The sequence below is a fragment of the Falco peregrinus genome, chromosome 2, assembly GCF_023634155.1.
Source record: "Falco peregrinus isolate bFalPer1 chromosome 2, bFalPer1.pri, whole genome shotgun sequence".
Taxonomy (NCBI): domain Eukaryota; kingdom Metazoa; phylum Chordata; class Aves; order Falconiformes; family Falconidae; genus Falco; species Falco peregrinus.
This window is the reverse complement of record NC_073722.1, coordinates 92,237,843-92,252,979: the sequence shown is the minus strand read 5'-3', so window position 1 is coordinate 92,252,979 and position 15,137 is coordinate 92,237,843. Positions and strand designations below refer to the sequence as shown.

The following is a 15,137-nucleotide window of genomic DNA, read 5'->3' as shown; positions in this document are numbered from 1 at the left end:
GACTTGTTTTCTCAACAAAATCATTTGGACTTAAAGGAGGATTTCCCTGGGGTGCACACACTGCCCGTGGTGAGCCCTGCCAGAGGAGGGATGGCAGAGCAGGAGCTGCCCCTGTAGCAGGATGTGGGGCTGCTCCAGGGAGGCTAGATGGGTTGGGAAGATGACAAGCCCCAGGAGGGTCCCCCGAGACCCCCATGCAATACCAGGGTGATTTGCCAAGGAGGCGGCAGCAGCCTCCCTGCCTGGCAGAAGGGAAAAAGGCCACTTTGGGGTGATTCCTGCCCCACAGGGAGCTGCAGGGAGTCCCTGCTGCTGTCCCAGGGTTGATGCGTGATGGGGAGCCCTGCCTGGGGGTCCCAGCCCTGCTCCTGTGCGCTGGCGGCTGGGGAGGCGCTGCATGCCGCTGGGTCAGTGCCTGGGGGCTGTGCACTGCTGCCTCGGCCACTCGAAATGTGATCAGAATCTGTAACGCTTTGGGTGATGAAATCCCCTCCAGCTCTACGTAATCCCCTCACTGCCCCCCTCCATCTCCACGCTGTCCCCTGCAGCCCCACGCTGTCACCTGCAGCCCCACGCTGTCCCTGCAGCCCCACGCTGTCCCTGCAGCCCCACGCTGTCACCTGCAGCCCCACACTGTCCCTGCAGCCCCACACTGTCCCTCCATCCCCGCAGTCCCCTGCAGCCCCACGCTGTCCCTGCAGCCCCACACTGTCCCTCCATCCCCGCAGTCCCCTGCAGCCCCACGATGTCACCTGCAACCCCATGCCGTGACCTGCAGCCCCACACTGTCCCTGCAGCCCCACACTGCCCCTCCATCCCCGCAGCCCCCTCCATCCCCGCAGTCCCCTGCAGCCCCACTATGTCACCTGCAGCCCCACGCCGTGACCTGCAGCCCCACGCTGTCCCTGCAGCCCTATGCTGTCACCTGCAGCCCCATGCTGCCCCTTCGTCCCCACACCGTCAGCTGCGTCCCCACACTGTCCCTCCATCCCCGTGCTGTCCCACCAAACTCCCACACGACCCCTAGACACCGGAACGTCCCACCACACACACACACGGTTCCCTCCGCCCCCCCCCCGTCCCCCCATCCACCCTCCGCGCCCCCCCCCCCCAACTGTCCCCCACCCCCGCCCGCTGCTCCCCCCCCAACTGCCCCCCTTCCCCGCCCGCCCCCCCGCCCGCTCCCCGCGGCCGAGCGCCGCCCCGCGGGGGATGATGTAACCCCCCCGTCCCCCGCCCGCCGCCGCCCCGGCCCGCCCGCCCGCACACGCCGCGGCACTCGGCGGCGAGCGGCGGCGCAGCCATGTGCCCCTGCGCGCTGCACGGCGGCCCCCCCGCGCCCTGCCCCTGCAGCCCCGGCCGCGCCGCACGGCCCTCGGCCGCCGCCCGCCTGGTCGCCGCCCGCCTGCGCCGCCTGGGCGATGAGCTGGAGCAGCGGGCGGCGCGGCGCAAGGCTCGGGGCCGCGGCCCCTGGGCCGGCCGCCGCCTGGCCGCCGTGCTGTGCCTGCTGTGCGCCCTCACGCCCGCGGCCGCGCTGGCCTGGCTGAGCCGCAGGAGGAGCCTCTAGGCGAGAGGGGCGCTGGCCGGAGCGGGGAGCAGGCGGGACGCGCAACAGGTCGGCACCGCGCCGGGGCACGGGGAGCGGGCGCGGCGGCGGGGCCGGGGGCGGCGGGGCGGCCGGGGGGGCTCGGCGCGGCACCCGGGGCCGGCAGCGGGGCCCGGCACGGCGGAGCGCGCTGTCCGCGGTACTCGCCGGGCTGCGGCGGGTGATGGCGGCAGCGCACGGAGCCCCGGTCTGCCGGTACCGCCGGGCTGGCAGCCACATCACCTTTCCCCGCTCCTCTCCTCCTCTCCTCCTCTCCTCTCTTCTCCTCTCCTCTCCCCTCTCTCCTCCTCTCCTTCTCCCCTCTCCTCCCCTCTCCTTCTCCCCTCTCCTTCTCCTCTCCCTCTCCTCTCCCTCTCCTTTCCTCTACCCTCTCTCCTTCTCCTTTCCCCTTTCCCAGGACTCCCCAAACGCCCCCTTTCCCCTTCTCCAAACTTTCAGGGCTTCCAGCCCTGTGCCTCTCCTTCACCCAAGTCATCCGTACTCTCAGGGGGCACTTTAAGCTCCATGCCCACACTGAGCAAGCCTACCGTCCCCGTGGGCCAGCGGCAGCAGCATGGGGTGGCCCACAAGGGTTGCAGCAGGTCCAGCGTTGCCCTGACTGCCGGCCCTGGGAGGTGGAGGATGCTTGCCCCACACACCCATGCCTGCCAAGCCTTCTCCAGCCCTCTTGTGAGTGGAGGAACTTCCCCCGTGTCCTGCCATCCCCTGGCAAGCTTTAGACCCATAGGTGCTGTGGGCACCCATCACTAAGGTCCCTGGGTGGTGGGATTTCCCCACAGGACCATCTGGCAGGGCAGGCTGGGGCTTTGGCTGGCTGTGCCTGGTTCTGTGTTTTGGATAATTCCTTACCCAGTGCCGGAGGCTTTTCCCAAGGGGAGTCCCAAGCCACCAGCCAGGGAAAAGCATCCAAGCCCCGTTACTGCTGGTTCTCAGAGCCCCTACTGTGCTCCAGAGACACCGAGCAAACCAGCAGTGGGGAAATGGGATATACCTGGGCCCGCAACCCTTGTTGTCAGCGTGGTGACACCTCCTGGGCTGGTGGGACAGCTCTGCACCTTCAGCTTTGGGAGCATGCAGGGATACTGAGCATATGTGGGGTCAGATCAGGGATTTTGGGTACTCTGAAGTGCTCTTTGGGACATGAATTTCTCCCCACAGACATGAGGGGCAAGGGCTGCTATTTTGGGTGCTTTAAATGATACCTATGCATGTCCCCTGGTGTTTGTCTGTGTTCAGGGAAGACTTTTAAGTGCCTGTCTAACTTTCAGCATGCACTCGTATCCCGCTAGCTCGGACAGGGTTTAGAAGAGAGCTTAAAGTCAGTTGAAAGATGTCACTGATAGTGCACCGACCTTGCACAATTTCAGCTTAACAGGGCTCTTTGGAACTCTTGGGCCAGACCTTGGCTGTCAGGTATCAGGTCTTGCATTGCAAAATGTCTCGCATGCTTTTTAGGCGCATGAAATTCCATTAAATATGTATAGTGTGGAGAAGAAGTATGGTTATCACGAGAGTTTAAAAATAAGGTTTTCCAGCAGGTCTGTGTGTTTGCACTGCATGTGTGTGTGTACACATAGGTGGTGGTGGGGGAGCATTGTTGTTTGTCTCTCTGAGCTGCAACTGGTGCATCTGTCAGGAGGTTCAGCTGGTTACCTTTGGAAAGGTTTCTTTGAAAACAAAAGCAGAACAAACCTGCTTTTTTGATGAATCAAAGCCTCAATTTCTATAAAATCACCAGCTCAGAGGTATGAGGCTCTGGGATGGTGCCTGCAGAGCTGTGCCCAGCAAAGCCCTGGCAGAGGGTAGTGTGAGTGGTGTGGGGAAGCGGTTATTGCTGTGGGACTGTGGTCAGGAGCAGAGCTTACAGATCTTCTTACCCTTCCTGTCAGTTTGTGGCAAGTTTGATTGCAGTGTTTGGAAGAAAACCCACCTGTTTTCTTGCTTGCCTCTCTGAGCTCAAAAAAAGTCAAAATCCAAGGGGGAACTGCAGTGATCTCCCTTATGTAGTGTCTCAAGTGTCCTTTTCTTTCTTAACACGCTGGGGAATTTCCTGCCTGCCCAGTCTGGGACTTCATCCTGCACAGAGAAGGTGGCAGGTGAGAAGGGCTGACAGAGAGAGACTGTTCGCTGGCCCCGTGGATCTGTGCACACGTTCAGCCCAGGCTTCCTGGCAATCCCGTGAGGCCAAAGCTGTTTGGATTTTTAGTTTTTGTGAAGATTTGCATAGCTTTGCTTAGGCAGATATTAAATTTGATTCCCATCTCTTCTGCTGTTGACTCTGTGGAGCCCTCACCTCCATCCTGCTTTCTGCACTTCAGGCCCAACAATAACCAGTTGCTTATAAATTGCTTTGATAAAGACACTGTAGAAGAGGAAAGCATTATCCTCAACGCAGCTGAGGCGAGCTCCTTCAGCATGCACAGTCCTTCCTCACAGCTTCAAAGGCTGCCACAGACAGGACATGCTGAGCTGCCTCCAAATGCTCAGGGGCTTCATGGACACAAATACAAATGTAAGTCTCTGAAAAGAAGATCCTTGTGTGTGATGTGAAGCAGTTTCAGGGATAAAGAGGCCAGATGTGGGAGAATAACAAGCTAGGAACAGTCTCCTTGTTGCCTCGATGTGCAGCAGGCTGGCCTGTCTGACTCCTGGCAAGCTTCTGAGGCACAAGTGACCAAGCTGCAGATGAAAATACAGTGCAACCCCAGAATAATTACTTTCTGGGTTATTTTTGCCATTAAGAATCTTTTCTATTCATCCTGAATAATAATTTGCTCGCACCAGTTGAGGTACCTGATTATCTGCAGTGTCTCAGAGCCCAAGTGATAGTGCAGTGAGCTGGGTTAGTCTTGGAGATGTGGTAAGACAGCAGTGTTTTATTAACTCAGCAGAGTATTTATGAACAAAAGCTGTCTACCTGCCATCCTCAGAGACGCTCTGCAGTGATAATAACATTGTTCTGCAACAAGATGGAAAGTCCAGGCTCTGAGCACTTGTGAACTTGGGATTTCATAGAACAGCTCATAAGAGGAGAGTAACTTGTACACTTAATAAATGTGCTGCAAAGTCAGCATTTGTCTTGTGATCTGGTGGTTGCAGAAGGAATAGAGGAAAAGGTCAGTTTCGGCCTGGCTTACTACTCAAGTTCCCCTCCTGCTCTTTTCAAGCGGTAGTAGCATTTTGCATCGGCTGCTGTGAGCGTATGTACTACTTCTGAGGAAGAAAGTTGGTAGTTGTTCCCTCAGGTCCTTGTGGCTTTACACAACAATGCAGCTCAGGGAATAATCCTGTGTACCAGGGAACTTCGCCTGCTCTCTCAGCCCCTAGGTGATGGCAGTGAAAGCAGGAGTAGGACCGCTGCATGTGACCAACTTCTATCTGTGGACCATGCTTGGGATCTGGGGATGAATGCGTTACAAATGGCAGTTTTATAATATATAATCTGACATCACCTTGAAATATCCAACCAGGGCGTGAAGTATAGTTGTCATGTGCCAGTTTGGCATACAGTGTCACTTGTATTTCGCTCTATTAGTTCAGAAGTGGCAGTGTATTAAAATCAAACCCTACTTGTCCCTGCCAGCTTCGCCAGCCTAGTTCTGTGCCCACTGTGTTGCCAGTAATTTCCCCCACTGTTTGCTGCAAGGTTCATGCAGAGCCACTCTGTCCAAAGCCTCAGTGCAGTTAATTATCTGTATTAAAATTGGGTTGATAAGATTTCTGGAGATGTCACACTGAGCTGTGCAGGAGTGCAAAGAAAATTAAGGACCAGAGGCAGTACAGCTAGCACAGGGCTAAGCTGACTAGCTCAGCAGTGAGTTGCAGTTTTGCATGAGGATAAACATTCAGCATGTTGCACCCTGTATGCATCCCTGACACAAAGAGGCAAACACTGTTGTTTATCCTCCTGGATAACTAAGGAAGGAGGAGTCTGCTCTTCCTGGTGGCAGGCATCCTACTCAAAAATGCCAAAGGTCCCCACCACCCTTGCCCCAGTTTCACAGTTAAATTGCACAAGGAAAACCTTCAACATTAACTTTAATAATAAACAAGCAGCAGAGTTTTAAAAAATAAACAGCAGTCCAGAAACACCTCTTTCTGCAGGTAGGCTATGTCCAAGCAGGCCACTTTCTGGAAAGATTGGAGCCCCAACATATTTCTTTACTGTGTCTGGTTCCTTGATCTTCCTGTGCTAAGATATTCGGGACACACTGTTCTTCCGAGTTCTTCCCTAGTAGGTTCTGCTCTTCTTTCATCTTACCTCTTGACCCCCCTGCTAATTGTTTTTTGGTCTTCCAAGTTACCCTTTCATCTCCCACAGAGATGCTAATGAAGTGTGAGTGTACATGGATGCAGGCTGCTTGGGAATTTGACAGGGCTGTTGCCCAGCCCTTGTTTTCTCATTAACCTGCTGCTGCGTGAGGAAGTGACGGTGCCTTGTTTTGTCCCTGCCTCGAGCTTTCCCTTAGCAATCCAAGCACTTGAATTTTTTTTTTCTTTAAATATATCAATAACTGTTATTTTGTTTATTAGGAGTGGAATGTGTGCCAGCTGAATCGCCTGTGTAATCCATTTAAATCAAGAAGTTACATGCTGACACGTTAGCCGTGAGCAGGACTCCTTTTGCCAAGTGCTTTAGGGGACATGAGCTCAGATTCTCCTATGGCTTTATGCAGGTGGCACCCGAGCATGGCTTTGCGTCCTGTCTCTGAATAAAGATTAGTCAAAGAAATGCTGAGATGAGACTAGGGACCCCCCTACCTGAGTCATTTCATGTTCATCCTACTTAGTATCCCAGGGAAGAGCAGCTTTCCTTTTGTTGGTAAACACCAGCCTAGCAAGCGACGTGATAAAACTGTAGGATTTAAGGCTGGAGAGCTCAAGTCAAGATGCCTTATCTATTAAAAGCGATGGGATGTGTCGAGGCTGGCTGAGATGGTTTTGCAAATATCAGCCAACATCATTTGTCATCTCACAACCTTATGGCTTAATAGGTTCAATGGGTAAGAGCAACTTCCTGAGCAAAATCTGCATCTCCCTCAATGACAAGGAAGAAAGGGATACATCACCAAAGGGAATGTTGGTTTCCATGAAAAATTCCAAAGCAAGTGATTTTTTTTTTCATCACTTCAATCCATGTTTTCAATAGACACCACATTTTTCATATAGGAACTCAGCTATAACTACCTTTTTTTTTTTAATAAGTGAATGAAAAATCTTGATAATAGTGGACAATCCCCTCTCCCCGAAGTTTCAACGTTGTATGAATGGCACGTAAAATAAACCATTTTTCAGCGGCTCTACAGAGGGAATATGCTGGCACTCTTTCCAACTTACTATCCACCCCAGTATTACAAATGGGATGTTGTTTGGCTTTCCTCAGCGTTTTTCAGACCCAAATTACCAAATTTTGATCTATCTGCTGAGTGCCTATTGTGGGAAATTTGGAGTAACTCCACTGAAGTCAATTGGGTTGCCCTGGATTTACAGTGCTGTAAATGAGATCAGAATTTGGCTCAAAGTATATTCCATTAATGAGTCAGATACTGGCAATGCAGCCAATATGCACCCAGAAATGGCTTTAACACAGCCTAGGATATTCAAAATTGTTTTATTGAAAGATGGGCTGAAGGCCAGGATTCTGGGGTTCTCTTTTATTCTTTCCATGAAATTCACCTTTATGCAGAAGGCCAGCACGAGACTGATGCAAAACTTAAGAACCATTTAAGCTGTTAGAATAGGGTAGGGCTCGTGAGATGCATGAACATTGTGCTGAGCTCTTTGCCTGCCCCAGAGCAGATTTATCACTCAGAGTTCAAGACATTCCAGGATTTATCAACTTTTACAGGTTTTTATAGATTTTCTATACGTTAAGCGACACAGAGAGACAGTTTGTAAAATATAATGACACCGAGGATGACCTGTTGCAGGCCATAGATGGCACAGTAGGACAAGGGTTCATAGCTGGCAATCGGAAGTACTGCTACAGGAGAAATAATAAATAAGCATTAAATGTTTCTGCTTTGGAGGAAATCCTTTAATCAGCTCCTGAAGTCTTTATTCCAGTGTAACTTGTGTAAATATCTCACCTCTTTGAGTGTGAGCAACCACATCGCAGGCTCTCCCTCCATATTGCCAGCCCGTTTCTCAGTACCCTACACGCCGCTCAGGCTGTGCCCTGCCTTCTCTCCCCAACAGCGCCCATGTGGTTGATTTTGAAGACCTCTCTGTAAAGCCATCTTGTGTGAGAAGTGCAGATGCCCAGAATCTCCTCCTCGTGGTGTTTCACAAGTCTAGAGAAACCCGTGGCGCTGTCTGTCTGCCTGTGCTTGGCACTGGCCTAGACCTGAGTGTGCAGTGGTGCTGAGATGCCAGGAGGCCCGTGTAGGAGTGGGGGCTGCGGGGAGGTCTGTCTCCTGTGCAGGCAGGCCAGGAGGCTGAGCGGGGGGGTGCATTTCAACCTCCGGGCTACTTATTGACAGCTGATTACTGACAGTCTGTGCTCTGTTGTCTTTGTGTAGCCGGTATTATGTTCGTACTCTCTCAAGTAGTGAACACCTTTCCTATTTTCCCTCTGCCAAAACACTAAGTCGCTCTGCAAAAAACCTTTGAAAATACCTCCAGTACTTCCAGAGAGCGGGTGCATCTGTGAAAGTCTGTGTGCATGCAGATACAGAAGCCACAGAAACTGCATGGCTAGCTAGTAGCCTTGATCACAGCAAGACAAATGAAAACGTGCTTCAAGTCTGGATGATTCATTCTGGCATTAAGTCCTCCAAGCTATTTGCACTGTTGCTCCAGATTCCTCAAAAAGAAGACTGTAGACTGAGGGAAGGAGAGGTTGTAATTGCCACATCCTGTGCACAGCAGCAGCTTGAGCAGCTGACAGTAACTGCGATAAAGCAGATACAGTTGCACCTTTTGAGGCTGAACCAGAGACGTTCTAGGTTACTCAGAGTTGGTTGCAGCACCAGAATTTGCCTGCTTTTCTCACAGTGGAGGTTTCGTCTCAGAGGCAGTGCCACTGGACTGTGATAACCTTCACGCTGGCATGAACAGGGTAGTGCTACAGAAGGAAGGGAAGCAATTCTGGGTTTACATCAGAGTAATGCAGATCAGAATCTGCTCACAAGCTGTTTGCCAGCCCTAATTACACTCTGACTTCATAGCTGATGCAGTTGCATAGTCAGCTACTCCCCCCTCCTTTCTCCCACCCGGGTGAAATCACCTCATCCAGAAGGCCAGCAGAGATTTCTCCACTGAGGTTTTTATAAGATCGCTCATTGTCACAGTCTCTGTGAACTAGACAACACAGTCTGAAAGATGGGATCTATCCCAGCAAATGCTGGTATCAACAAACCTAGGTATAAATGCGGGAAATGGGAATTTCATAGTAGATGCCCCTCGGGCACATCTCCTGCTAATTTGCACTTAGATAGGTGCCTTTCTCTGAGCACTTTATTAATTAAGGCTTGCAGCCCACCTGTGAGGCAAATAAGTTATTACTGCCCTCATTTTACAGTAGCAACTGAAAGGAGTGGTTTGCCCAAGGCCACAAATGTAATCAGTAGCAGTACCAGGAATGAGTGAGTTCTTCCAGTCTCCTGTGATCCTCAACGCGCCCCATTGCATACCTGTAACAAAATTAATGGCTTCTCCAAAAGTTAACATTTTTGTTAACATGATGTAAATGAAGATGGAGCACCCAAAAGAACGAGCCTTGCAAAATGAGAGCTCGCCAGAAATCCTGCGGTAGCACAGGGATAAAGGCATAATCTCCTGTGCTGAACCACAAAACCATCCTCCCCATAAATTATATACCTCTTCTTGTCAGTAAATTTAGCAGGAGGGTTCAAGCATAAATTTAAAAGAAGCTTTTATTGTAACCAATGCATCAATATAATTAAAACCAAACACAATTCTTTTGCTTTCTTAGGCTGGAGAAAACCCTGTGCCCTTGGAGAAAATTGTTTCCCCTTTTCCTACAGGGAATCCAGAGCCTGAGCAGCAGCTGTGAAGAGTGGAGATAAAGAAAGAAGTGGAAGATGTTGGAAGTGCTTTGGGCAATGTGAAGAAGGATTTGCACGGAAGGAGCTGTTCAAGGGCCCAGCAGCAAAACAGAGACACATACATGCTTATATATAGAAGAATGTAAACCCTCCTGTATGCATACGTTAAAACGTGCATGCCTTGTTGAGAACGTAAGCAACATTCCTTGTAGATGATGGTGGTCTGAGCATTCATGCTCCTGCAGTCTGAGTCAAAAGATTAGTGATGTCCTTGCTGTAATGCTAGCATTTTCTCCACTGCACCTTGTTTATGGCAACATAAACATTCCTTTCAATGCAGCGGGATGAAAAATAATGTATACATCCAGAGTTAAGTAGTATCTTGAGAGACCAAACTTGCTGCCAAATGGGCATGCCCTAGCCGTGGTGGGGGGGAACAGGTGCTTAGCAGCTTGGACAACAGACAGTTTGTGTGTGTATATATTAAGCGCTATAGCACCAGGTGAGATAAGCTTTTCTTACGACTTTAGTTTCTCTGGTGCTACATTTAATATTTGTCTGGGGCTAAACTGCCTCTCTGTGGTGCTACAGTTTCCCCAAGAGGATGTTCTGAAACATGCGACAAGGAAAAATCTATTTTGGTTATTAATATTTATACACAAGATGACAAAATTAATACTTCTTGAGAAGGTGCTATTTTTTTTCTTTCCTTCAATCTCTGCATAAATTAAGACAAAACAAATAATCTAGCCCAGAACTTTCTAAAACTAATTTTCTTTGGGGCAGTTCTTTTTGTTTTGATGGTTCGGAGCTTGGGAAGCAGCGTTCCCTGAGGCGGCAAAGACACACCAGCTCTTTTCACTGCAGTGTACATGTCAAAGTCTGCGAGTGCAGAAATTCCTACAGCTCCGGAGCTGGGCATTCTCCTAGATGGTGATTTAAGCATTCTCAAATCCTATGAACCAGGGAAGAGAACTGTATCTAGGCTAACCAATGGACTGGGGGACAACAGAACTTGTCCTTCGAAGTCAAAGGGCTTTTTTCAGTCTAGTACTGAGCACTTTTTTCCTTGCAGCCAAAACTACCTGTCAGATTTAGGATACCTTCCGGATGCTCTTTACAGTAATTATTATGCACAGTTTTTTAGAAACATTTTTCCCAGCTTCAGATATTTGCACCAGAAAATCGATACCCCACCAAGAGGGGAATGTTAAGAACCAGATTTCCAAAGGAAGTTTGGCTCCTTGTCTTTTTAAAATACTTCCTCACCCTCACCCGGTCAGGGAACAAGCCGAGTGGCCACTGTGTCCCAGTCAAACCTTTCATTTTTCATTACTGCAGGAGAAATGTTTCTAAGCAATCTAAAAGCAAAATTCTCCCTTTATCAAATATTCACCAATGTGTTTTGGGCCCCTGCACACATATTCATGGGTATTATTGATCCAAGTCAATTCACAAACAGCAGAAAGGGCTATGCTGAAAGAGCAAATTGTTCCTAATGAAGAACCTTGCCCTACTTTATATTATGTGCAGTGTTGGGAGGGGTCACGTAGCTAAGTGTAGTTTGTCTGTTGATAAGAGTTTGGATGGTCTCAGAACCACAGGGACCGATAAAACAATTTTCCTACAATTTTTGGTCTGATGCTTAATAATAACTCGGCATCTTGTACTCCTTCCTGGCTCAGTCTCTTACTGAAATAAGTAAGAATTCTTCTGTCAAAAGGAGGAGCCTCAGCTGGTTTCAGCAGTGTTGCAAGTGCTGGATTAGTGACTGCTGGATCAGGCATAGCCTTAAAAATACAACTTTCTACAAATTGCTCACATGAGGAAGTGAAATTGTGCGTATGGTATTGCACAAGTCAAATTTGAACAGAAAATAATTGATCAGGAGGACTGGATGCGTAACTTTGCTACACAAGACACGCAGTCCGCAGGTCTTCCCTCCACCCCTACGCTACCTTGCCCCACCCTGTGTGTGCACCCCACATACACAGAGGCAGGCTTGTGACAAGCCGTCCGGCATAGGAGCTGGCTTACATTTCTCGGTGCAAGAGAGAGGGCTCTCCCGCATACTCCTCCCCTTTAGCAATTATTAGCTCCCGAGTTCTGAATGTTTAATAAACTCCTCACCTGGAATAGGCATTATTCCCATCTTCCCTTGCATCTTGGGTGCATGCAGTTTGCACTGCCATCGGTTCTCCTGCCACACCGGCTATTTGGGTCTGCAGCCCTGAGACTTCTCGTAGCATTTTTTTCCCAAAGAGGCATTTCCCCTGAAACAGCACAGCAAAGGAAAAGGGAAGAAAGTTCTGTCCTTACCATAGAGTAAGCCCCTTAAATCAGGGTTCAACCGCAGCAGCAAAGCAATTGGTTGATCTCCCTCAGTCCTAACGCTCCAGGGACAGGCTTTTCTGTCAAAAAAAAACCAAAAAGAACTCCCAGGGGACCAGTCTCCTCCTTGGTGGTTCCTAATATTCAGCAAAAATGTTAGAAGACACATGCTGTCCATTGGTATTCTCATGAAACAACAACCAAATCAATCGTGTTTCCCAAGTGTAAACAACAGCAGGTCCAGTACCCCAAATCCTGCTTTAGTCCTGATTTACTTCACTTCTGTAGTTCTAAACTGGATGGTTAGTGTGAACCGAGGGTTAAGTTTTGGAGACTTTCATCTATTAGTTGCTGGGTCAAGCAAGCTTTGCTGGAGCAGCAGCTTGCCAGCGCTTTATAGCCAGCATTCACTGTACATAAATCGAATTACTGACTAGAGGATATGTATTTGTCAAAGCCTTACATTTTCTGGTATAATTGCTATTCTTGAATGCCTCCATTTTTGACAAGGGGTGTTTTTATCCTTTTTAAAATACCTGATTTAACCCTGGTTGATGTTTGTATTGGTAAAACATGCTGTATACTCCCCTAGTGCTGTTTGTACTGTATTACAACAGCTGTGTGAGACGGTGGGCGGTTTCCGTACCGTACTAACGGGTAAGAAACCAGCACAGTTCCTCTCTCTCGCTCCTCTTTTTCTTTTTCACAGCAGCCAAGAAGTCATTGATTTTGATTAGCTTCGCAGTTGCGACTCTGTGAAGACTGGGGAGTGCTCTCTAAATGAAAAAAAAAAGACCTCATCTTAGGTTTCAGCAGACGGTGCGTGTGCAAGCCAGAGGAGGAGGTTATGAGATCATAGTCTATATAGAACGCCGCATAATGTGGCTGTGAGGAAAGTCTTTATTAATTTTTAAAGCAGCACTCCACCAAGATAGCTCCCATCACATATTGGAACTTCATATTTCAAGTAAAAAAACAGCCTAGTGTGGACTACTAATCAGCTTCTCTCCTCCTGCCTGTTAAAATAAGTCCTTTGACTTAACTAATTCTAGGATAGCACCGCTGCCTGCATGGAGACAGCTGGTTACACCCAGGACAGAATTTAGCCCGTTAATTCCAGATTCCTTCCTCTTCTCTCTTCAATTTATTTTCAGTACGTAAAAAAATACAGAATGGGAACAAGCCTCCTGTCATACACTTCCATGTGCCCAGGAGAGGCATCACCCAATAATAACATACAGCAAATCACCAAAATCAATGAGTTGTCAGTGATGAGGAATGAGAAACCCACCATACTTCTGTTTTAGAGCATGTAGGCATGCAGAAATTGCCCTAATTTAGCTAAGCCCATTACTAAAGCAATTTACTTAAATCAGAAACTCTTGTTAAATCAGTTTAATCTGATTTGTGAATTTGCTTTGTCTCTATACCACGCTAAAATTATAAGGGTCTTAAATGCACTGCAAAAGCAGAAGCAATCCTTTCTAATGGAATTTATTATGAACACATTTGGGTAAAGTGGTGTCATTTCTATGTCCATGTACCCCTTGGAATCAGGCACTTTTCCCTGCTGCCTCCTAAGATGAAACAGTTTGGTTAAATGCTGCTATTGCTGTAATCTCGTAGGTTGAGCAGGCAGAGGAGAATCTCACTTGGAGGTGGTGAGGACACAGGACACAGGAGAATGGGGAGGCAAGACAGAAGGAGGTATTTCCCTTCTGAAAAACTGCGCTACCATGTACAAAGTGGTTCATTATGCGGACAGAATAGTACGTCTGTTTTAATATTTAATTTTAATTTTCCTACAAATGGTTTTAAAACATCTGCCCGTGATCTTGACAGAAGTCTGAGATATATGTAATAAACTATCTGTGGCTCCAAATTAAATCCTGGACCCACAGGTTTTGTCCATGTCAAAACCTCCTGGCTATATTCTACCACCACAACAGGTGAACAGTATCTCCACAACTTTTCTTAGAGCGGCTTTGCTTGCAGCAAATTCAATTTTGAATCCGAGCTTCCAAATCAGCCTCATTCTTGTGTAACACTTTGCAAGCCACTGGTTGCTGTGTGCTGAGCTGAAGGTCAGGAGACACGGGCTGTGTTCATTCAAACTCCAGAAGCCTAGGGAAGTCTGAGTAACATGGGACTTGAACTTCCTTAGGAAAACACTAGTATATCAGCTAGTCTGAACAGAAGAGAGGAATTCTCGCATGCTGGTTCTCCTAATTCTGTCCTGGGCTGAATGCACAAGCCCTTTCATTCCAAAAGCTATCTTTGCCCCGAGTACAGGTATATATCCCTGTTCCCAGCGTAAGACACTCCTGTGCTTCTTCCCTCTGCCAATCCTGCTGGCTTGAACCACGCGCCATCTGCGTAACAGGAATCGCCATCAGCACATACCCAAACACACTCCCCCACTCAGGTCTTCCAAACAACAGCTCTGCCCTTAGCAGTTGCGGGAAAAAGCTGACTGTTCCAGTTAAAGCTGCAGAATTTCCATTCCCCATCTGCAAGAGAAACTTAAAAACTACAAAATACAACACAAGTGAATATTTTTTTCTGACAAGATTTGAATACAAGAGTGAATTTTCATGTAACTCCAATGAGACTTTGTCAGTGTTCACTCTACATGAATACTTGAGTACTTGAATTTCACAAGTTTTTTTTAATATTTACAGAAAGTTACTTTGGAGCTTGATAAATATTCACTGAAAGCATCTGGGTATTGAACTGCCATTTTTAGTTACATCCATTATTAGTTACAGATGCCACCTAAGTAGAGAGCAAAACCAACTACAATGGGATTTAGTTTTCATGGGTATTCATGGCATAACCTTTCCAATCAATTCACAGTTTATCACAAGAAAAAATCTTCCCATCACCTTTAGTCCTTAGGACTAAATTTTCCAGTCTGCTCCCAGATGCATTGCTAACAGAATAAAACAGATGAAATGCAGTGAACACACAATTCCTTGCACATTACTGATTTAGTACTATTTGGATGTAAACTCTTGCAGAGTCGCTGTGCAAGTTTCCACCCTCACCAAAGCAAGAGCAAAGCATATGCTCACTGCTGATATGAGTTCATGAAGGCTCCTGTTTATGGTTGGATGTGGCTTCTCTCTTTTGTAAAAGGAATTTCATATGCTGAGACTCTTTGTACATATTTATAATGACTTTATTAAAAA

At 48.2% G+C, this 15,137-nt stretch overlaps 1 protein-coding gene across 2 annotated transcripts; it reads left to right on the top strand.

Annotated features, from left to right (window-relative positions):
* The first annotated feature begins 1,266 nt into the window (after positions 1-1,266).
* On the top strand, positions 1,267-15,007 carry HRK (harakiri, BCL2 interacting protein). Of its 2 annotated transcripts, none has more exons than XM_055796997.1 (2): positions 1,267-1,615; positions 9,595-15,007. In XM_055796997.1, the coding sequence occupies exon 1, from the start codon at positions 1,304-1,306 to the stop codon at positions 1,565-1,567; it is 264 nt and encodes an 87-aa protein (XP_055652972.1). In that variant the 5' UTR covers positions 1,267-1,303; the 3' UTR covers positions 1,568-1,615; positions 9,595-15,007. The 2 variants fall into 2 exon arrangements, with proteins under 2 accessions (XP_055652972.1, XP_055652971.1); XM_055796996.1 differs by having other exon boundaries at positions 9,543-15,007.
* Positions 15,008-15,137: the final 130 nt, after the last annotated feature.